The following is a 22,603-nucleotide window of genomic DNA, read 5'->3' as shown; positions in this document are numbered from 1 at the left end:
TTCAGGAATGTTTTGTTTTCGTATTTTGTTGGAATGGTGATGCAACATGAAGAACTTCGTGCTTCTATTTTAGCTGAGCAGTAACTGAAAGTCTAATCAGTGGTTGATAAAACTCCACCTATCTAGAATCCTCTTGTGTTTTCCTAACTCATGCATTTATTTTGTCTCGCGTAAGTCTTTGACCCTTCTGTTATTTTATTTTTTTATATTCTGCTTTTTTCTTTTAGAAGAATTTCTGCTCAGTTGAAACTTTTGTTCAGCATATGTCTGTGTATACATGTATACATTCCTGTTTATGTACATAAGCAGAATGTAAATGCAGTGTTACTCTTGAAAATTAAATTTGCATCTGCTAAATCAGATGTGGCAATTTAACTTGTTTGTCATCGGAGAGTTTAATAAACAATACTTTATATGCGGCTTTCTCTCAAACCTTTGAAGCTAAAAGATGACTTCCCTTTCTCTTTCCTCATTTTTTCCCTACTCCAATACAAGAACAGGTCCAGAGGTTATATGATTTATCTTTGCTGGGAACGCTGTGCAGTGGGTTAATGGATTGACTTAAAGATTCTTGAGCAGTGGTTATGCAGCACTCAGTTCAGTTACAATGACTTGTATGGTTTGTTTGAAATAAGTGAAGTCAGCTTATCTCCTCAGCTTCGTGTGACATGGATAATTGTTATTGGCAAGAAACCTAAGCAGTTCATTAATGCATTTTTTTTTTGTAAGACCACAAGGGATAACCTTGGAATGTTAAGTAATTAAAATGTAGTTATTTTGTGTAACAACAGAATGAATCTCCACCTAATGCTTAGTATAAAGTAGGTGATTTTGGTTTAGGTCTTTTTTCTCTTTTCCCCAGTTAAGTTTAAGAATGGCTATTTTAACTACGTAGTTTTGTAGATTGGTTCTTCTTTTATTCCCAGTGCTTTCTTGTCACATGCATGTAGATTTTCAGTTATACCCTAAATATTTGCTACATGAAAATTTTTCAACTTTTTTTCTATTTTATTTTTTAAAACGCTTTTTTAATTCAGACTAAGGTTTAGATATTTAGAGTTCTATTAAAAAAACAAAACAAAACAACTTCCAATGTACTTCAGAATGTATTAAAGAAAAACAGTTATTAAAATGAAGTAGCCCATATAAGAAAAGTAGAATTATTGTAAAAGCTATGTATCATTACTTCTGTAGTTTAAAAGGAAGCTATAGGTGACAGAAATATTAATTTCTGTTAAAATAAACTACTTCAGATTTGTTTTACTCTTTATAAATTTTACCAGCATTTTTTTTTTTCCTTTTTGCAAATACTTCCATCAAGACATGCGCAAGTAGTACTTCTAATTAACCAAAAATACCTTGCTTAGTTTTCTCAGGGCAAATAATATGACTATCTGAGCTAATGTTCTCATCTTTTGATCAAATACATTATTAAACAGCACCGTATTAAACTAGTCTGTAAGTACTGGGTTGGGGTTGGAAGGGACTGCTGCACTGTTGGAGATCACCTGGTGGGGACAAGGATACCTTCCCCTAGGTCAGGTTGCCCATGGCCCCATCCAACCTGTCTTGGAACACTTCCAGGGATGGGACATCCACGGCTTCTCTGGGCAGCCTGTCATTGTCTTGGAAATTCTCTTGGAAAGAATTTCTTGATTACAAATCTAAATCCGCCCTGTTTTAGTTAACAACTGGGATTCTCTTGTCCTGTTGCTACAGGCCCTGGTAGGAAGTCTCTCTGCATCTTACAAACTTCCTTTAAATATTGAAAGGTCACAGTGAGGTCTCCCCAAAGACTCCTCCAATCTGAACAACCCCAACTCTCAGGTTTTTTTTTATCACAGGAAAGTTGTTCCAGCCCTCAGATCATTTTTTGTAGCCTTTAAAATAACTGAGTTGAACAGAGTTTGGATTGTGTGACTAGGTGTCATAAAATGTAAATTATCTTATTGCGGTACAGTGCAACAAATAGGAATGAAACTAGGGATAGAAAAGCTCTACATTTGCAATTTGAAAATGATTTGCTAAAACACAGTTCTCTTAATGTTCCCTTTTTATTCATATTTGTTTATATCCCCTTAGGATAATTTCCCCTTTTGTTGGTACTGATTTTTCAGTCTTTTGTTTTCAGAAATAGCTCAGGGGTTATTTGGAATGAGGAATGTTCATTAGAAAAAAATGATTTCCTAAAATGAACAATGTCACAGTTCCACCAAACTACTGTTTCCCTCCTACTCTTGATTATTGCTCTTGCATGCTTAGTTATTGTTACAGAGTTCTGGGCAGTGGAGCCATTGTCCTCTGTCTGCCTTTTGACTTGTTGGGATGCTTTGTATGTTGTTCTTTACAGACTATTTGGGTGTTTCCTATGCAGATATTCATGACCTGTGTGGATGCCTGCCTGTGCAACCTGTTGTAGGGTAGCTGCTTTAGCAGGGGGAGTTGGACTCAATAATCTCTTCAAGTCCCTTCAAACCCCTGCAATTCTCGGATTTTGTAATTCTATGAAAGTATTAGGAGAAAATACAAGCTAAAGGAGTATTATGTCTTTTGAGAACTTAGTATACCAAATTAGAAGTGTTCAGATGTAATATAGTCAGTGTTCCACGAAGTCTGACTAGTGGACTGTATGCACACTTGTAAGTGAGGCAGAGATCTGCATTTCTTGAGTTTTAAGAGAAGGTGAGTCCTTGTGTTTGTATTACTCTCGAAGTCACAAAAAACTACCAATTTTGGTTTGCTAAGAGTGTTCTTACTGCTCAGGAGATAGTCTTCAGTTGCCTTCTAAGGAGGGGGAAGAAAAATGAATTCAAGGCATAAAATGACTGTTGCTAGAGTTGTTGGAACTTGCTTTTCATGCAAGTCTTGCATGCATAGTGCTCCAAGTCATCTCCTGTTTCTAAAGGCTTCTGTTTTAGGGTTAGCCTTTTCTTTTATGTTGGAGTGGAAAAAAAATCTGTGTTTTTAGTAGCACTGTACACAGTGGTTCTTTTAACCTAGTTTTCTTAGATTTTCATCGTCACTATCACAGGAAAAGAATACTTGCATGACACCAAGATTTGTGTTAGCCAGTGTTGGCACTTAAATGCGGCGTGTGCTCCAGCACCACTGTTGCTTTGCTACAGAATTCCTGGCTCTGCTGGCAGTTGGATAGGCCCAAGAGAAAGCATTCAGTTCATTCAGCAGTTTTGTATATTAAATTTATATTTTGCCCATTGTATAGAAAAGGCAATGAACTGATGTGTATTTGTGTTCCACAGTAATACAGGGCCAAGCTTCAGCAAGCAGTTCTCCATGTGCAGTGTGCGTATTTTTCACTTAGTGAGTCACGAGTACACAAAGCTGGATGGATTTCACATAATATTTTGACAGGCTAGATTAAACCACAATACTTCTTTAATTGAGGAACATGATGTTCTGTGGCATGGTTGTTGGTGTGGGTCACTGTCTGGCTGTACCTCTGCATGATTAAACCATTCCTACACTTTTTCCCCTAGATTATATGAAATCATCTGTCAAAAAGTTTAACTGCCTGCTTCTATGTGTGGGGATTCTGAAATACTGGAAATATTTTAGAAATATTGGAAATATTTCAGAAATGTCACATCTTTTTCAGACTGGTTTGTTGGTATTTTTACTGCTATGATGTTCCTTGATAATAGCATTTTTTAGTTTTGAATCATACTATATATACAGCTTGCAATTCTAGTAATATAACACTGTTAAAATGATGATGCAATTAGTCACTATAGTTGTTTTATTTATGCACCATGGGTATGTGATCACCATGACCATATGATGCACCATGGGTATGTGGTCACCAGAACTCTTTCAGGTTGCTTTCAACATTAGAGTCTTTGCTTTTGTTTCCTACTGAAACCACTTGTTCACTGGTACGTACTCTGTTGTGAGAGCTGCATCACTAAGCTGCTTTTACCTGAAAGGTAAAAGGAAAACTGAAGAACATAGATTCAAAAATTGATTGCCTCTTCATATGTAAAATAATAACACAAATAAAATACAAGTATTTCTAGTATTTATCTTATACGTTATAAATATAAAAAATATTCCTGAACGCATGCTTTTTGTGGAGTTTTTGTTTGTTTTGTGTTCCCAGTTTCGCACGTACTTGAAGCATACTCTCTGGCAGCAGTGCACGTATCTGCTCTGCTAAGGTTTAATATCACCTTCCAGAAAAGGGGAAGCACACAGCAGTTACAATATCAGTACTTCATTGATTTGCTCTTTTGACACTGCAACTGTTCAGTTTTGTAAACACAGGTTTTCTGTATTTTTGCAGAGGGCACCTTGTGTGTCAGATCTTTTGCAATCTTTTGTCTCCCTCTAGTGGGCAAAGAGTACTTCTGATTTCTTTAGTGTTAGATTGGCTTTAAATCTTATTCCTACACCAGTGGTATTCCTAAACCTTTAACTTCAGTCAGAAGCAACAGATATAGGAGTTAGCAGCTTGTTGTTTGACCCTATGAGTATCTACAAAGTGCTTCCATTGTGACACGCATAAAGAGAGGCAGAATGTGTACATAAAGTACATAAAGTGAATGTACTAACTGAATGAACTTGTTCTTTCCCCCAGCTGTTTGAAAGTTTATTTCACTACTGAGAAGCAAGCTAATTCATCTACCTGGTAGGTCTTTATAATAGGATACCCATCCAAACCCAGATTCTCCTGAAGTATGCATCTGCATAGAAGCTTTTTTCAGGAAAGAATTTTATTCAAATGTTAGGGTTCTGTTTGAATTGGCTTCTGATACCATCTTACAAGGGCAATTTCTCTGGTTAGACCGCGGCAGAATGCTGCTGTGCAGTGTGATCAATCTGCAGTGCAAGTACCTAGTTCAGAGTGCATGAGTAAATTAGTCAAGTATTTTTTCAGTGCCTCTTTAAATTGAACTGTATTGTTTTTATATACACTACACACCCTACAGGCTAAAGATCAGGGAGATTCGTTGTTCAAAACAAAACAAAAGCAAAGCAAAAGCTGACTGTGTGAAATAACAATTTAAAGATACAAATCAAACAATCAGAATTTGAATTGTCACCAGCAATTATAGTAGCAAAGGGTGCTGTAAATGTTCTGTGAAAACACTGTCTTATTGATTCAGTGATGGTTGAAGAAATACTCGTACACAGAACAAACTAATGTAAATCTATTTCACCGAATGAATGGAGATACTCCTAAGTGTTTTAGATAGGTGTCCTGCCTGCGCTTCAATTCAGAGTATGTATTTATGTGAATGACTTCTTGCAGCTTCTAGTGAAGTTACGAGGAAGTGAAGAAATGCCTGTGCTGCAAACTCGGTGTGTAAATGTTTGGGTTGTCTCCTGGAGAAGTGCACGCCTGCACTGTTCATGACAGTTGCAGGATGACTGATGTTCTGTAGATGAACTTTTACAGAGTTGGGCCTTACTTTTGTACAAGGAGGCACGTAGTGTTCGTTCTGTTTAATAATGTTAGTTGAACTAACACTTTAAATTACTACTGTATTAGATTTTGGGTTAGAAAGATTTGAGTGTTCAGAGCAGTATATCTGTTGCCTGTCACAGTGATTAAGATAAAGACTTAATGACATAGAGTTTGTTTGAGATTGGTTTACTGTTTTACTTCGCTGAATGATTAACCTTCCTTTTGAAAATGGTTTCATTTCAGAATGTTTGGGGCTTGACAAATATTCAGATGGATTTTTCAGTGGCTGTTGGGACTCGGTGTTGTGTTCATCGCTTGTCCTTTGAGGTAGTTTAGACAGGGTATGATGCCAGCCAGGTACTTCATATGATTTTGTTGGAGTTATTATGATGTCAGTGGGCTAAACAAAAGGCTCCTGCAGATAAGATTCCTGAAATTCTCAGTGGAGTATGAAGCATAATGATTCCCCAGACATAAAGTTTCATCTAAACAAATCGAAGCAGCTGAAACTTATGTTGCTAGCTTTTTCTTTCAAATTTAAAAAGTAAATACGGATATTAGTGTGAATCTGGTGAAGTTACCTCTTAGCTTGAGAGTTGCATAGCTCACTTTTAAACTTTAGTTCTTCTTTTGTAATGGATGTAATTTCTAAAAGTAAAATAAAGGCCGAGGGAACTAGCCATTACTCAAAGATGAATAGTGTTGTTAGGGATTAGCTTTTAAAAGGTGATGGGGGGTGTAACGCGTTTGTGATCAGCATACACAAATGTAAAGCCACTGATGTATAACTCAGAAATTTTTTGTTGATGTAATACCTCTTCTTTTAGCACCCTTTTACAAGAAAGAATAAGTGAATGACTGCTAAAATGGCAGCTTTTTTGCAGAGGGTGGGATAGATTTTTATGTGACTATGATGAAATTCTTTTTAAAATAATCAATTTTAAGTCTTTTGCCATTTTAGAATGACAGCAAAAAAAGATTTTGGGTGCAGTATCTTCAACTGTCTGAAGGTACAGCAGACTTTTCAACCTGGAATTTTGGTTCTTGGAAAATAAATTCACTTGGCAGCTGCCTCGCGTTTTCTTTGTTGCATTTCTTTAGTTAGACTCTTAGAAGTTACAGTAGCTTTTGTCCTGGCAACTTTTGTTTTGCAGCAGTGACTTCTGTAACTTCTGGCTGTTTATTGTGACCCTTGTGATGCAATTTGCTTCTCCCTTCCATGGGTAAAACTGTTGCAACTCTTGGAGGTGGGGGGGCTGCCTTTGTAAACTGGATTAAAGAGAAGATCCAATGTAAAAATAATATTTCAAACAAGTCTTTTTGAAGCAGTTCACTAATATGATTCATGCTTTTGCTGTGTTTTTCTTTTTGTTAAGTCACTGGAAGAAAAGCTAGATTTATGGCCATATCAGATAAATTAAGGTAAATTAATCAGCGATTTAATTATCATCTTGGTACTGGCGGTTGTACATGTTGATACATTTATTATATTCTTCCACTTCAGACTGTGCCTAAAGCAGAGTCGACCTTTACCTGTAAAATAGTCAAAGAGCACTCATTTTAAATTTTATAGGCACTGGAACCACTGCAACCGGAGTGTATGGAACTGGGATTGCAGCATCTAAATTGAATTGCTAAGAATTCTGTAAAATAACAAGTCATCTCTAAAAATTAATCCTTTCTTCTTTCAAAACTGTAGGCTTTAGTTGTATCTAAACACGTTTATTAGGTGAGAATCTGTTAAGTATGGAACTTTTACATTTTAATACCAGGTCCCTTTAGAATAACTAGCAAAGCAGCATCAATTGTAATGCTGTTTGTGGAGTGTATTTTTTCAGGCCATTAATTCCTTTTAATATATGTTACCTTTGGCAGCCTGTTTGAACTGTTTGTACAGTTTGTATATATAATGTATCAGATTAAATTCTTTTGAAGGCACTTAGGTTACAACAGTTACAGTTATGCCAAAGTGGTGTTTAGAGAAAACACAGATATGCATTGAAATAGGCTTTTTACTATACTAGACTTTCAAAACAGAGGTGGGTAATTAGTCTCCACTGCACTAGGGAAGGACAAGCAGTTATAATGTGTTGTTGCTGTTGGTTATATGGCAAGTTTTACTTGCAATACAGGCTTTAATTAAAATATCCTGCCTTCATTATGCCAAAGTACACACGCTTCTGTTTGCGGGAAGCCGATAGCTCTTCAGAAATAGCCTTACAGAAGTTGTCAGTCTCGTTGAAAACACTGTTGGAGGACAAACATTGTATTCATGATCCTTCCTCCAAATTCTTAATTATTTTAAGGCACGTTATAAAGCCAGTTAGATTTCAGGTAGTTGGAATGGATTGCTCCTCTTCACTTTTAATTATATCTGTAACAAAAACGAAAATCTGCTTTAGGTGCTCATTTAAGGCTCAGGAAGTGTTTGAGACATCAGTTATGTATACCACCCTTACAATTCACTTCCCCTCTTGCTTCCCAGATCATCATGTCCAAACCTCTGTTTAGTTGCTTGTAAAAGCAGGGCTTAATTACACTTGCGAGCAGCATATTTTTGACAATTAATGAGTAAAACCAGTCCTCATTATATTTTATTGTACTTAAAACGTTGTTAGTTAAGTGGAATCTGTCCAGTAGGGGTTCTCCATGAACTCTGGTTGGTGTGTTTCTCATGATATAACAGTACGGTTTTGTTGTTTTGAGGCATTAAGTTCTGTTTAAAAATGATGAACAGATGGACTGGTGCTTTTATCTTCCAAATGCAGAGTGAAAAGACAGCTTGTACCTTAAACTCTGCACAGACATTGGAAGTTGTGCTGGAGTTTCTCGTGTTGGTCAGTCTGCCTTGACCTTGTTTATGTTTTGATTCAAATCTCTGGCCTGGATGATATCAAGCTGAGCTTTGTTAAATTTTGGTAACAGAAATGGTGATGTATTATTGTGTTGTGTGTTACTGATTTCTTTTCTTGGGAAAATAGCATTGTATTGAAAATAACGTTTCTCTGGACCTGTTTATAAACAGTCATCTTATTGTAATGGAGATGACATTTAACTCTCCACTGCTTTGAATGGTATGGACATAACTGTAATTAGAATAATGAGAGCTGTACTTGACGTGGCTTCTGATCTTGGATCTCTCAGTGTGACAAAGGACTCACTTCTGGGAGTTGTCATCACCCTGTATCTCTTTGTGAGGCTCCCAAATGTTCAAGCTAGTATAATGCAGTGCCATAACTAACTTCTCATCGTAAGGAGTATCAGTGCCTCCATTCTTTTTCTTCTGGCTGTGTCTTACTTGAGTTGTGTAGTCAAAGGCAAGTCTCCCTTCTTTTCAGGTGAAAGGAAGTACAAATGAAAACATAAGGTCTTTTGTTTTTTAATGTGAGCAGCCATTGGTTATTTATTATATTTATTTATTATATATGCGGAAAGGAGATGGGCAAAAGATATGAAATGTGTCTTTTTTTGTCCTGCATCAGTAGTCGCTGGTAGTTTCCACTTAACTGTATGCTTGTGTTGAGGCATGTTCCTTATTGACTCCTTCCTAGTATATTAAATAAGCACAGCAAAGGTAATATACTTCTATACCAGGTGGGCAGTTCAAAATAGGTATGTCTTACATTTTGTGGAAAAATAGAAATTCATTGGCTCTCTGCTTCATATTCTAGACTTACATTTGCACTGAAGTAAAAGCACTGAGTAGCTTCAAATATTTTACATTTTTAGAATGTTTTACGTAAAATATTTTAACTGTATAACTGCGATACTCTTTAAGCAGAATGCTCAAATTCGTATTTGCTGCATGGCTTGCTGTGTTAGTCAGTTTGAATGGTAAACATGATTTGGTCTTTTGTTTGATAATAGATTAATTGCTATAATTTTTATGGAAACATTATATGTGCTGTTGTTTTATGTAGGAAACTAAAAATTGTGGAAGTAGAATGGTTGTTAAATAATCATTGATGTTACAAATAAAATACATAGAAGACATATAGATTGTATATGAGAGAAATCAACAGTATTGAAACACCTGAGCATTAATTCAAATGGTATTTTACTGTTTTGGAAATGTGCATTCTCAAATTACACACTTGCAATTTTTTGTAGACTAGTATTCAAGCATCAGAAACTCTTAAAACTGAAAACGATGATTTGAAGAAGAAACACGATGAGGTTGCTTCAAAAGTGCTGCAGCTTGAGGAGGACATCATGGCTGTTACTCAAAAAGCCATTGCAAAAGAAACAGAGTTAGACAGGTATTAAATCTTTTTGTCCCTTACCTTCCTTATTTTATGGGTTCTTTCAAACTAACACTTTTTAATATGTTGATGATTGTTCTGCATTAATAGTTTTTACTATTAATTTGTTAATTTCTTAGCATGAAAGACAAGCTGAAGAAAGTGATGCTTGAGAAAGACCAACTTGAATGTGTCTTAAAGACAGAAAAAGATGAAAAAGAACTTTATAAGGTAACTTCATTCCTTATACTTGTATACACTGAACTGTTGAAATAAAAGTAAATTTTTTTATGAGCCTGTTGTACTACTCTGCCTAATTTGATGTCGCTCTTTTCTCAGCAAAGTAGATACAGAAACTGATAAAGCTTTAGGAATATTACCCCTCAACTTAGTTGAGCTGATTGATGACCGTTAGTTTTTGTACTCTTGGTGGTATGCTGAAATAAGGAAGTCTTTAGGTTGTGGGAAAGAAACTGTACTTATATGTAAGATTATTTACATTCATAGGGAAATATCTTGTATGTGGCAGGCAGCATCAGATTTTATACTGGAAATCATGTTAAAAGTCTCCAAATGTCTTTCAATGTGTGCCAATTGTAATTAAGCAGCAGAAATCATCTGGTCTTTGAATGGACAACACTTGAGCACAGCAGTTATCATTTATAGGCATTATATAATAGACTTGATGATGTTTTAAAAGCAACTCTAGTGTTTAGTTTCTTGTCTTGGTAGCTGGATTTTGCTGGTGTAGTCCTGTTTGCCTAGGTAACTGCAAGTAGATACAACCAGAAGAACAATTTCTTTCGTTTCGTTCAAGTAATTTTGCTTGCATTTAGTTTTTCTGCAGTTGTGAAGAAAGAGGCTAATTTTCAAAAGCTTGGTTTGGTATGTGTAGAAACAGGATCTTAGCTTCTAGCTGTAGAGTGCATCTGTTGTTAGATGATCAAGGTGAAAGGATTTCAGCAAGGAATCTTCTGGGAGAGCAGTGATATTACCAAATGCTTTGTTTTCTCTTTACCAACTCTGCTTTGTCTCAAAGATGAGTTAGAATTTAGCAAACATTTAAAAGAGCAAGTAGACAGCAATTTTTTTTTAATGTGGAAGAAGAGTTTGACATTTTTTAGCATCATTACAGATACACTTGAAGAATACAGAAATAGAAAACACCAAACTAGTAAAAGAGATCGAGACGTTTAAGAATTTGGATGCAAACAAAGAAAACATGATATCGTATTATAAAGAGGAGGTTGGCAGATTACAGCTGTTTATAGCTGAAAAAGAAAATATGAAGAAAGCTTTTTTGCTCACCTCATCAAATAAGGTAAGCATTGCTAATATAATTGGCCTACTTTAAAATAAATATATCTAAGAAAGTATCTGCTTGACAAGAGAAAGGAAGATATTGATATTTTCAGGAAACAGGCTGAGAGTCAAAAAGATTGTGGTGTCCTCAGCAGAAAATAAGCAAAGGAGAAAGCAAATTCAGTTCAGTTTTGGTCATTCTGAGCTTGTTGAGGTGCCTCTTGTAAAGAAGTCTGAGGGGAGCTGTGTGTGAAAAAAGTGATTTGTGAGTTCAGGAAAAGAGGTGCGCTCCTCTGAGTTAGGAAGTTATAAGCATGACAGAGACTGAAGATTAGAGAAAAGATTGCAGTGTTGAGAGTACAGAGGCTGATGGAGGAGAAAAGAGGAGGCTTCAGAAGGCGTACTGAAGGACTTTTGTCTGGTACTGTTCAGAGATGATGACGTAACACTGGAGAAGAGTAATGTACCATGTAAATTGACTAAATCAACTGAGAAGTCAGCAGTAAGAGTGCCAGTAGGACTTATAATGAGGGGGTGACTTTTGCTATGCAGTGTAGTAATACTGTGGCTAGCAAGCAGTTTGGTGTAGTACGAGAGTGAGTGTGCTAAAGAACTGATATCCATGCTGTACACGGTCCAAGGGGGTTTCAGTGTGGTGCTGTGAATAGAATACCTGTTAGATGTTGGAGTCTGTTAGGTTTGGTCTTGATGCACAATGGTGTTTTACTTTATCCAAGAGGATTCTAGTATCCCTGCCCTGAGAGTGTTCTGTGATGTGATCTGAAGTGTGGTGAGTAATAGTAGAATGATTGGGTGCTTTGCTTCAGAAGTCTGCTCTTGATCCAAAGCAGAGAGATGTTAGTTTTTTGGGCCAGCATGGAAAAGGCAGATTATGCAGGTGATGCGGATTTTGTTTGTCTTGTGTATTTTTTTCAGTAGTCTTCTCACTGAAAAAGCAGTGGAAGAACAGACATTTCTAACTCGTGTTGCTTTAAAATGTAAATACCAGCAGAAAAGTGGTGCTGCTGAGAATGGAAATACCGAGAAGAAAAAAAGAGATGCTTGTATTGCTTTAAGTTACAGCTTGCATTCTTTTTGTCTTTTGTCTGCTCTTCAGTTTTGTTTCTGAGCATGTTAAATTACTCCAGTATTTTGCTTTAAAATAAAAACGTGTAGTGTGTACACACACAGTGCTGGAGGCCCCGAACATTTATGTCGTAGTTACTAAGACAGAGAAGCATTTATGACATTACTGGTGGGATCATTAACATTTTTGCCTTACACTATCAATTTGTAGACATACAGCATGATGTGCTGTAAAAATACCTAAGGGTACTTCATAGCATCTCCTGGTCCATCCATCTTAATAATGTTTACAGAATCTATATGCCACTGCACTTGCTGTGTAATTGTCTAGTGATTATTAGAAATTAACAGTGGACTAGAGATATTTGATTTTTGTGTCTGGACTTGCCAATCTGAAATTACAGTCTCTTGAGGAATCCAGATCCTGCAAGTGAATTACAGTATTTACTTGTTATTTTATTTTTTTGTGATCTTGGGCTTTTCCTGAGGATTGAGAGATCAGCAGTGCAGCTTGGTCAGTGGCTCTTGGGCTGCCCTATACAGCTGCTGCAGTGCCAAATCTGAGGTGCTGCATACTTCAGCTTGCTCTCTTTTACTTCTTGTTCTCAAGACCTTCTGAAAAACATATTGGGCAAGATCTTAGGAGATGAAATTGCATGCAGAACATCTCAAAATTGTTTTATGTTGTCTTGTGTAAACCACTTGTAGGCATTGTAGGGCCTTTACTGTTGTAATTCTACAGTCTTACTGCAGAATCAACTCAATTTTTTTGAAGTTGGATGGCTGTTCATGCCTGTTACTTCTATGCATAGGGGGAAAAAATTGCTATTGAATGTTGAATGTGCTTAAACTAAAGCTGAAAATACAACAAAAATCCAATATAGGTAAAATGATAATGCCCAAATGTGTGGTTTGAGATGGTGATTGCTTGAAGACCTTTATATTATAATGAGGGGTATTTGCAGATCATTCCTTTGGATTTAGTGGTTTTTTGTTTGTTTTTCTTGTTAGAACAGCCAACTACATTTGATTTTTATTTTTTTTTTTCGTTTGGATGTTCCAAATTCCTTCCCAACTTCTATTTAAGCTTTGAAATAAAGGTGATTGATTCTCTTCCTCTCTTTCCCAGGAGGATGCAGCTATTTTAAAAGAGCAGCTTCGGAAAGCTGAAGATCAGATTCAGGCTAGCAAACAAGAAGCTGTCCTAATGTCAAAAGAGCTGAGCGATGCAGTAAATGTGCGAGATAAAACCATGGCAGATCTTCACAGTGCACGTCTGGAAAATGAGAAGTTGAAAAAGCAGCTTGCTGATGCTTTAGCTGAACTTAAAAAGCTCACAGCTTTGAAAAACGAACAGGTAAATTGTTAGTTCTTAGTGCTCAAGTTTTTGTGCATTCACAAAATCTGTCAGAGAAAGATTTGTTAATACTGGGGAGTAAAAATGCTTTCTTGGATAGTTTCTACAAAATAGGAACTTATTCTGTACTTCCATAGACTATTTTGCTTTCTTTAATTAGAAAATAAAGGTTATTTGGGAACAGTACTGTTAGAACAGAAGGGAGAACAGTTTCTCTTTGAATTTTTTTTAAAGGAAACTTCAAACACAACAGAGCAGGAACTGCGCAGAGAAGTTGAAGATCTGAAGCTTCGTTTACAAATGGCTGCTGACCATTACAAGGAAAAATTCAAAGAATGTCAAAAACTTCAAAAACAAGTGAACAAGTTTACAGAACAGGCAGTAAGTGAATGGGGAAATTGCACTTTTTCTAACTTTTCAGCAACTATTTACTTTCTTTTTCAAAAGAAAAAACCAACACTTTAAAAATAATTAAAATTGGGTTAAACAACTGAGTTTTAGTTTACTATTTTCTATAAATCTGAACTGTTCTGTGCCTTTTTGGATGCACCTGTTATATGTGAGAAGTATTAGAGTCTGGGTGAATGTGTAAACATAACTTTGTTCAGGGAAGAATTTTGGAAGTGAAACAGGGAAATGCATCATTAATAAGCACCACTTCAAGAGACAAAAGACAAACAAATAAAAACAGAAAGCCTAGTCCTAATGTGATGGAAATGGAGAACTTAAAGGAAGACTCAGAGTGGGGAGGGCATTTCCACAACCCAGTGTATAATTGTACCCCATTTCTATTAGATATTCTGATCACTCTTGAAGCTTTGTTCAATAAATAAATGGGGATTTTCCAATGATGATGTCAGTCTTGTGCCACCTGGTAAATAGACTTGTTAGTGAATTTCAAACAGGTTTGAGAGCAGGGCTGGTGATGGAGTAGCAGAGAGACAGCATGGAAAATGGCAAGAGCAGGAACATGGTTAAGTGAGAAGTATTGGTGGTGGAAGGATGGTTGGATGGATGATCTTAGAGGTCTTTTCCAACCTTGGTGATTCTATGAATAAATGTGATTTAGAAATAATGGACAAATTATTTAGACTACCTGCAGAACAAATGGATAAACTGCCTGGCTTTGATCAACAAATGAAAATTTGTTTCTCATCCAGAAGGTCAATGGTGAATGAAGTCTCATATCAAAATGCTTGAGGCTTTTCTTTGGAAAATATTCCAGAGCTTGACTGTTGTAGATCTGATAGCAACCTCGTATTTCACTTCTTTAACTTATGGCAGCAGAAGTGTAGTACTCATTATTAATACTGACTTCATATTCTAATGGAATATTAGCTTTAAACTGATGGATTTAAGTGTAACTTTTTTTTTCTAGAGAACAAGATGTTTAATAATTTGCTTAAAAACTGTAGTTTCTAGGGAAAAGAAAGCTTGTAAAGTAAGGTTATAAACATTATCTGAGACTACTTTCAGTGTTAGTAGAATAATATTGGTTTGTGTATTTATTATTCTCTTGATTTCTACTCTTCCTCATCCAATTTTGGTGGAGGTGGCAGTGGAAGAAATGTTACTTTGTGCTTTGGATTTCATTTAATAAAATACCAAAACAAAATTTCTTTTCACAAAGAAAATCGCGGGGAATCAGCAGAAACTGACAGAAGCATCTAATGTTGTGACAGCTGCCATCGTTACAGACAAAAAGTTGCCTGCATCTCCAGGTACCAACAGCTTAGATTTTATCTGCTTGTATCCGCCTGAAAGCGGTGTCTTTGAAGTAGTCTGTAAACATATTTCTAGTGTAAACGAGGTAAAGTTGTTCTGTCATAGTTAAAGGAAGGAAAGCTGAATGTGAAATGTGGAAACTCATCTAAAAAGCTGTTTGTTTTCTCGCCAAGGAATGGGATTCAGAAGTAATTCATTGCTTTTTTCAAAGCTGTTAATATTAACTGGGACTGGAATCTGATTGTTTAGCTTGATAGTTCATAGAGAACTGATTTTGCCAACAGAGTTGAGTTAGGAAATAAGAAAACCATCCCACTCAAATTCTTGAATTATGTACAATAGCCAGCAAATTTTGCAGTTGTGTTACAGTGACTGTCCAATGGAATATTGTGCTATAAAATCAAATCCACAGTAAAATTCTGGTTATTTGATGACAATGTTAAGTCTATGGAATGTTCTCATTATTTATAGGCTGTAGTAGTTTTATTAGAAAATGTTTAACTAAGTTATAATTTTTATGGTCTGAGTTCTTAGAAAACCAATCTCACAGAGTACACATAATAGCTTATAACTGAGCCTAGTTTGTTATTCAGCTTAAAGTGAAAAATGCTGAGTAATTTTGTGCTTGATGCCTTAAAATTGACACACCTTGCTCTCTATGCTGACTGTAATTTGTAATTTCTGGTCAGTTTCATCCCATTTTCATTAAATACAAGTGTTTCCTAGAACAAGTAAGATTCCAGTAAGACCAGTTATGGTGCGTGATGGGATGAAGTAGATTGCTGAGGCATTCCATGTTGTGGCAGAATAATAAAATAGCTAGTGCAGTATTGGAGTGAAAGCATTCTGATGTTTACTTTGTTGGGAGCTTGTGGGAGAGTTGCCTGACTTTGATCTGTGTAGTAGGTATGTGTTTGTTTATGCTCCTCTTCAATAGGAGAGAGCGAGCTGAGTACATGCTGATGTGACTGCTGTTTCACTGTCATGTGGCTAGTGATACATTTGTCTCCTTGGATGACATGGAGCAGTCTGTTCCTGATGCAGCCTCAGATTTGGCCTGTCATCTCTTTGATACAGACTTCATTTGTAGAACAAAGAACCCAATGTTTGTGTTTTTTCTTCAGCGTTCACAGTTAGCCCCATTTCATCTGATGTAGTTTCGGAATTCATGGTTAAGGAGCAAGTGCGTGAAATGAATAAAGAAATTGCTGAGAAAACAGAGAAGTATAAGAAATGCAAGCAAATGTTGGCAGTAAGTAAATGACTGATTTTGGAAAGCTGAACAGAGCTCTAGGTGCTAAACCTTAAAACCACAGAGGCTACCCAGATGGCTTGCCTTGCTGCTTGTTTGTGTGATACTCCATGCTCAAGATAGAAGTGTTAATATGATAAAACACTTTCTTATTGAGTCAGCTCTCAATTACCTATTCATTTGCTTCTTGCTTGGAGATTAAAAAAATAACACTACAAAGTCAGAACAGTTAGATTTAAGGTTAGAATTAAAAACTTGGAATTTTAGTGTACTAATATGCTTTGTTTTCAAATGGCCATGGACTTTCACAAACTGTTGTGAACTCCGTGTACAATCCTAATTCTCTTACTTATCAAAGATAAGTACATCCAGGAGAGGATAACAGAACAATTGCCATGTAATTGTGCTCCCCGTCCTGTCAGTAGAGAGCCTTCGTTAGCATCCAATAGAAGCTATTACTTCTATGGTGGGGACTGAGAAAAGCTTTGCCTTTGACTTTCTGGATGAAACATACTTAGGGTGATTGTAAAAGTTGCAAGGGGAAATTGAAAGGAGACACTTGAAAGGGTGGTGATGTATTGTGGTATTGGGAATCTGTTTATGTGGAGAAACTTGTAACAGTGAAGCTAAGGAGTAGTAGCAATACATTGAAAACTCAAGAAAAAATGTATATTGAATGCCATTTTCATAATATCCAGTGCTCAGAGCCACTGCAGTGTCACGCTTGATTTGCTGAAGACATTTGTAAATAGGTTATTTCTAAGGGCATAGAGTTGCACAGTGCCATTGCTTAAAGAAAAAATAAGTATGAAAACAGTTATAAATGTTTCATGCTATGTTATGAACTGTTTCAGGCTGAGAAGATGAAATGCAGCGTTTATGCTGATGAACTAGCTAAACTGGAGCTGAAATGGAAAGAACAAGTGAAAATCAACGAGGGTATAAAATTACAGCTAGCAGCAATGGAGGATCAGTATAAAGTAAGTTACCAATTTCTTTGCTTGTTTGTTTTGTTATGACAGTGAATGGTGTCCTGTTCTTAACTTACATGCTCATTTCTAACAGTTCAGTAGTTCAGTCTTAATGGAAATAAACATGAAATATATTTTTTGCTGTAAAAAGAAAATCTGTCTTGCTCTGTAGGAGCAGCACGTTCTTTTGGTGTTTATTTTAAAGTAAGGCAAAACTGTTAAGTAGTACACTTAGCAAATGGCTATCAGTCTTTTAATATTGTGAATTTAAAAGAAACTGTAACTAACTTTAATCTAGTATTACAGCAAAAAGTGGTGGAGTTCTGATTTACTGTTGCTCACGATAATATTAGCAGGAATATTGGTTGGTGTATTTGTCTAAAATCTTGCTATTGAATGCTGCATGACCATTGTAGTAACATGTAATGCATTTTACTTTGAGTTAACAAGGGAGATTGAAGAAGAACAATGTATTATTTTTAAAATCATCTTGAGAGAATTACTTAAATTTAGGGGATTTCAGCTGTAATTGTAGTGTAGTGATGTAACTGACATGCACCAGAAAGTCAAGCATAACGAGCAGCTTTATCTTACCCACAGCCTTAATCTTGGAGGTTGTGCTTATTAGCACGTATGTTCCACTGGCTTCTTGGGTAAACAAGGGAAACATAAGAGCCACCCATTTTCCCCAGACCAGGTTTTAGGCTTCTGCTCAGTCTTATGGTAATTGTTAGTTCTGTTGATAGGGTAGGAATGCTCTGTGTGGCCCAATGAAGGAGGCTGGAAGTGAACTGTGGCTGTATTATTTCTGGTAGGAGCCCCATCTCATTAGGAATTGCAACACCTATTCATTACAGAATGCTAAATTAATCTACAGCTCATTTCAGCATTATGAAGGCTGTGCTATCCCTGTGTGATTTTAAACACTCTTTTAAAGCTCTAATTTGCTATATAAAATGCATGACTCTTCCCAAGCTATTCAATTTTGTTAATTAACAGCAATCACTTGCCACACGTAATTTAATGAAAAATGAGTTTACTTATTTATTTTGTACTTAGCAGCAGGAGTAATGAATAATTGGTTCTGAATTTGAAAACATTTTGACTGCAATTGAAAAATATATTATTGTGAGTATGGGTGTAAGGATGGAAGAAAAAGCTTTTCATTGCAGACAGCAGATTTCTCTGTCTTTGAACTCAACCAAGGAAAAGAATTTCAGAACAGGAAAAAAAAAAAAAAAAGATACTTAACTGTATGAAGCATTGAGGTTATAGCCAGATAAATTAGTGGAGAGATGCTCTGCAAGTAACCTGATCCAAATAGAAAGGCGCTCTGTAGAGAAAGGCTGTTTAAATAATAATTTGGAAGGCTGTAGAAATTAAGAAGCACGTCTGCATTTCTCTACTCCCAGGTCACCCAACAGACATGCAGTAGGTGTTTGTGAAACAAATTCAGCCTCTCTGAGGTTGGGGGGGGGTTTGGTTCTCTTGGTTGTTTTGTGGGACGTGCGGGATGGAGAGAAGTAAATGAAAGAAATAACCAAAGTTCTTTTGTGTGGATTCTTTAGAAATAGTGTGGTGAGGTTTGCATGTGTGCAGCTGTTTCTGGGCAGCCGTGTCCCTCTTTGCAATAAGTGTCACTGGTGTTTCTCCTCTTGGTTACCTGGTATTTCATCTTTCCACAACTGTTTCCTGTAAATGACAGCAGAAGGCTGCCATCATCCTGCTGCTATCCAGTAGACAAACTTACGGAGAATGTTTGGTTTTGATTATTTGTAGCAGTGCTGTATGTTTCATGTGAATGCTGTAGGCAAGTTATCTTCCATCTGAAAGATGAACTGAAGTCACTGCATGCCGTATTTGCACCATGTAGCATGCAGGATTAACCTGCATCTGTATGTTCACTAATTCAAAAACTGTAAATCAAAACTGATTTTCATACAGGTTCAACTGGCTGAAAAGGAGAGACGAATCAAGGAACTGGCATCACAGCTGGAGCTCTTCACCACTGAGAAGGTATTGTCACTACTGCTGTAACATCTTGTAAACTGGGAGCCACAGGGCTCTTTGAGGAAATGTAATTCACTGTTAATTGAGAATTTGTTTGCTGTCTAACGAATCATTTCCATATTTGAATGTCTTGCCAGAATTGAGTGGAATTTTGAACGGCAAGCTCTGATAATAATAGTGATTCTAAAAGGGAAAAAAGTAAGCTGATTCTTTCCCTCTAAAGGAAGGATCAGTCAACAGAAATTGGAGGAATTTCATTTCCTTGCAAGAGCAACTCTGATATCAGGAGTTGCTGGCTGTCAGGCAGCACAATTAGTAAACCTTATTCCCTTTGGAATTTTGGCATAAGATGTGAATAGAACATGCCTATCTTGACAGTTTATTTTTTCCACCACTGGTTAGGGTTATTTCTGCTTTTATCCAGTCATGTCCTATAACCAGAGATGTACACATTTCAGCAGTAAAATTGCTGCATTTTTCATGACGTGTGCACACAACCAAATCCGTTTGACATCTGCAGTTCTCTTGTTGACCACTTGTACTAATAAGAGCAGTTTGACATATGTGACAGCAGTGACTTTGGTAAAATACAGCTGAAAACATATCTTTATAAGGAAAGAATGATACATGAGCAGCACTGTGCTTTTTGAATGTGTGATCGAAAGTGAATGGCTGCTTTCAGGAGTTCAGTGTCTCCTCAAATTCAATATCTTTACTGTTAAGCCAGGAACGTTGATGAAGTGCCAATGCTGGAAGTACCTTGCAGTGACAGATGAGCAGAACTGTTTTACTGAGAAGTAAATGATGTCTTCATTACATTCTGATAATACTGAGTGATACTGTGGGAAAATTAGAATTGTTCAGATTGTTTCTTTTTTTGCATAGGATGTGGTTTTAAGTATGGACAGATGCATATTAAAAGCAGGATTTTGCATTCTGATACATTATAATTAATTTCAGATTAAGATGTTTTCTAAAATTCCAGAATTCCAAGTAGTTGGCATTTAAACTCTTCCTTTTTAAACAGGGATGTAATTTTTAGTACTTTTTTTCTCATGTTTTCCTAATTCAAAAGAAAGTAAATTCTGAGCTCCAATTAATCTGTTTTATCTGGAGGGAGTAATTTTAAACACCATGCATAAGGAGAGCAACTGTAATAATAATGTATGGAGCTTATAAAACCTTGGAACTTTGTCTACCGAATTTATAGATATTTACATTACGAAGAAGAGTCAGAGTGCCTTGCTAGACTGGAATCATGTTTTAAAAGGTTCAGCACAGAATAGTAAACAGCTTTTCAATTTATGCTCCATTATCAGTGTTTGTTTATAAATGCCACCAAACACAGCATGCTAGAAATGTTCGTTTGCTGTCTCTTCAAACCTATAAAATTACTTGGTTCCTATTTTATTTACATACTTACAGACTTTGATTTTGATTCGGTCTCTGCCCTGGTTGTCCAACTTCTGGCTAAGGCTTTCTTACAGCACCTTTTTACAGTCACTTTGATCTCCATTCTGTTTTAATCTTATGTGATGCTAAAATTGAAGTTTTAATGCCATTCCTTCTCATTCTAAACTGCTTCCATATTGTACGAGAAATTGATTTTAAAAAGGAAAGTCTTGATTTCAGTGATAATTAATTGTTCCTGCTTTGTATTGAGTAAAGGTTAATTATTTAGATTTTACATGCTCACTAAAATTTTAAGATGCAATCCTAACCATTTAACCTTGGCCACTTCAATCACATACGCAACGTAGTCAGTAAATCTAATATAAATCAGCACATCAAGGTTAGTTTTATATCATATCTACATGAGGAGATTTTTCTTGGAGGATGTTGCACAGAAAATGTGCTGTTGTGCATTGTAGTGTTTTCCAGAGTAACATAAAAGTAGTGAGAAGTATTGTGCTTACAGTAAGCTCTCTAACAAAAGGTAATTTTCTGGAAGCTGCCTATTTGTAGACAGTGTTTTCCTCCTTCTTCCTCTCCTTCCTGTTTGAAAAAGGCTTTATATTGCTGCTGTTGGAGTCTGAGCCTTCTGGGTCTGAAATCTCAGAGTGCTTACTTTTACTAATATATACTACATTATACTATATGTGTAATTTCCATCTTTCTTTTGTTTCAGTTTTTTCTAGTTGCAGAGTAATTACTGAAACCTGAAGTTGCATTTTTTTTATCCTCTGGTATTTGGGCCAATGCTTGCTTGTCGTTGGGTTGCTCCTTCCAGTAACTGAGGCATTTCACTTCTTGTGTGGTTAAATATGTATCTGAAGTCTTAGGCTTAATTTCAGTTTGAAGTTTTTTGGGGAAGACATGCTTCTGTGTGAGAAGTTGGTGTTAACTTTGAAAGGAGAGCCCAAAAACCAATGCTTCAGCAAAAGTGGGGGAAAAAAAATATCTGGGAAACATCTGTTCTAAAAATCCTTGTTTTTATTTTTCTGACATCTCAGAATATTTGCTTGGTTCTGATTTGTAAATGGTGTTTTTCCTCTGCTTATTCTTGACCTGTCAAACCCATTTTATTAAATGGAAGGAAGAGGAGATTTCCTTTGGAAGAATTACAGCCAATGGACTGGCCACACTTAGGTCACTTTAGCTACTGTCTTTTTACATATATATTGACTTGCAGTTTTAGTGGTATGTAATTCACATAAATCCTTTAGTGTTCATAATGACTGTTATCTGTGTGGCTCATATGTAACAACTCGTGTATATGCAAGCAAGGGTAACTCTAAGAAAGCTCTGTTGCACAAAAATAGTTCCAAGTTCTCTGCTGCTTTCTTTCCATGTGTGTGCGTGTGAAAGATACTGAGCAAAAACTTGTTCTGACATTCTTTCATTTCCAATTGAAAGTGACAGCCTTGAGCTCTACTAAGGGAATATGAAGTTACACTTCACGTAGGTGAGCATTTTGCTCTCAGTTATCAGAGAGGATCCAGTGCAACACATTTGGTAGTTCCTAACACCTGCCACTTAAGGGCTTGTAGGAAATTATATCCAGTAAATCTGTATCTCCTTCACTCATTAAAATGATGCATTCTTAACTTCCCTAATTGCACATATTTGTCCCTGTTATTTCAACTCATCCTTTGCTACTTAATGGCTTTTTCTTTGTTCTGAGGATGCAGATTCTTCATGAAATATTTGGCAGCACTGTGTATGCAATTCATATTAACAGACAGCAGATCAGAAACATTCTTTAAATTATCTGTGTTTTCTTTGCTCAAATGT

At 36.2% G+C, this 22,603-nt stretch overlaps 1 protein-coding gene across 3 annotated transcripts in view; it reads left to right on the top strand.

Annotated features, from left to right (window-relative positions):
- Nucleotides 1–22,603, top strand: part of TAX1BP1 (Tax1 binding protein 1) — a 51,074-nt gene that overhangs the window by 18,696 nt on the left and 9,775 nt on the right. The window contains exons 6-14 of one of the 3 annotated variants that reach the window (XM_042816705.1): nt 9,536–9,684; nt 9,807–9,897; nt 10,802–10,987; nt 13,184–13,411; nt 13,646–13,792; nt 15,042–15,132; nt 16,261–16,388; nt 17,243–17,368; nt 19,304–19,375. In XM_042816705.1, the coding sequence (XP_042672639.1) occupies nt 9,536–9,684; nt 9,807–9,897; nt 10,802–10,987; nt 13,184–13,411; nt 13,646–13,792; nt 15,042–15,132; nt 16,261–16,388; nt 17,243–17,368; nt 19,304–19,375 (1,218 nt within the window). The remainder of the gene's footprint in view (nt 1–9,535; nt 9,685–9,806; nt 9,898–10,801; nt 10,988–13,183; nt 13,412–13,645; nt 13,793–15,041; nt 15,133–16,260; nt 16,389–17,242; nt 17,369–19,303; nt 19,376–22,603) is intronic. The other 2 variants (XM_042816706.1, XM_042816707.1) reach the window with 2 other exon arrangements.

This window comes from Centrocercus urophasianus, unplaced genomic scaffold, assembly GCF_019232065.1.
Source record: "Centrocercus urophasianus isolate 14NV4802_14NV808 unplaced genomic scaffold, USGS_Curo_1.0 seq_16, whole genome shotgun sequence".
NCBI classification, from domain to species: domain Eukaryota; kingdom Metazoa; phylum Chordata; class Aves; order Galliformes; family Phasianidae; genus Centrocercus; species Centrocercus urophasianus.
Note: the sequence above shows the minus strand (reverse complement) of the source record. Positions and strands in the feature narration are given on the sequence as shown.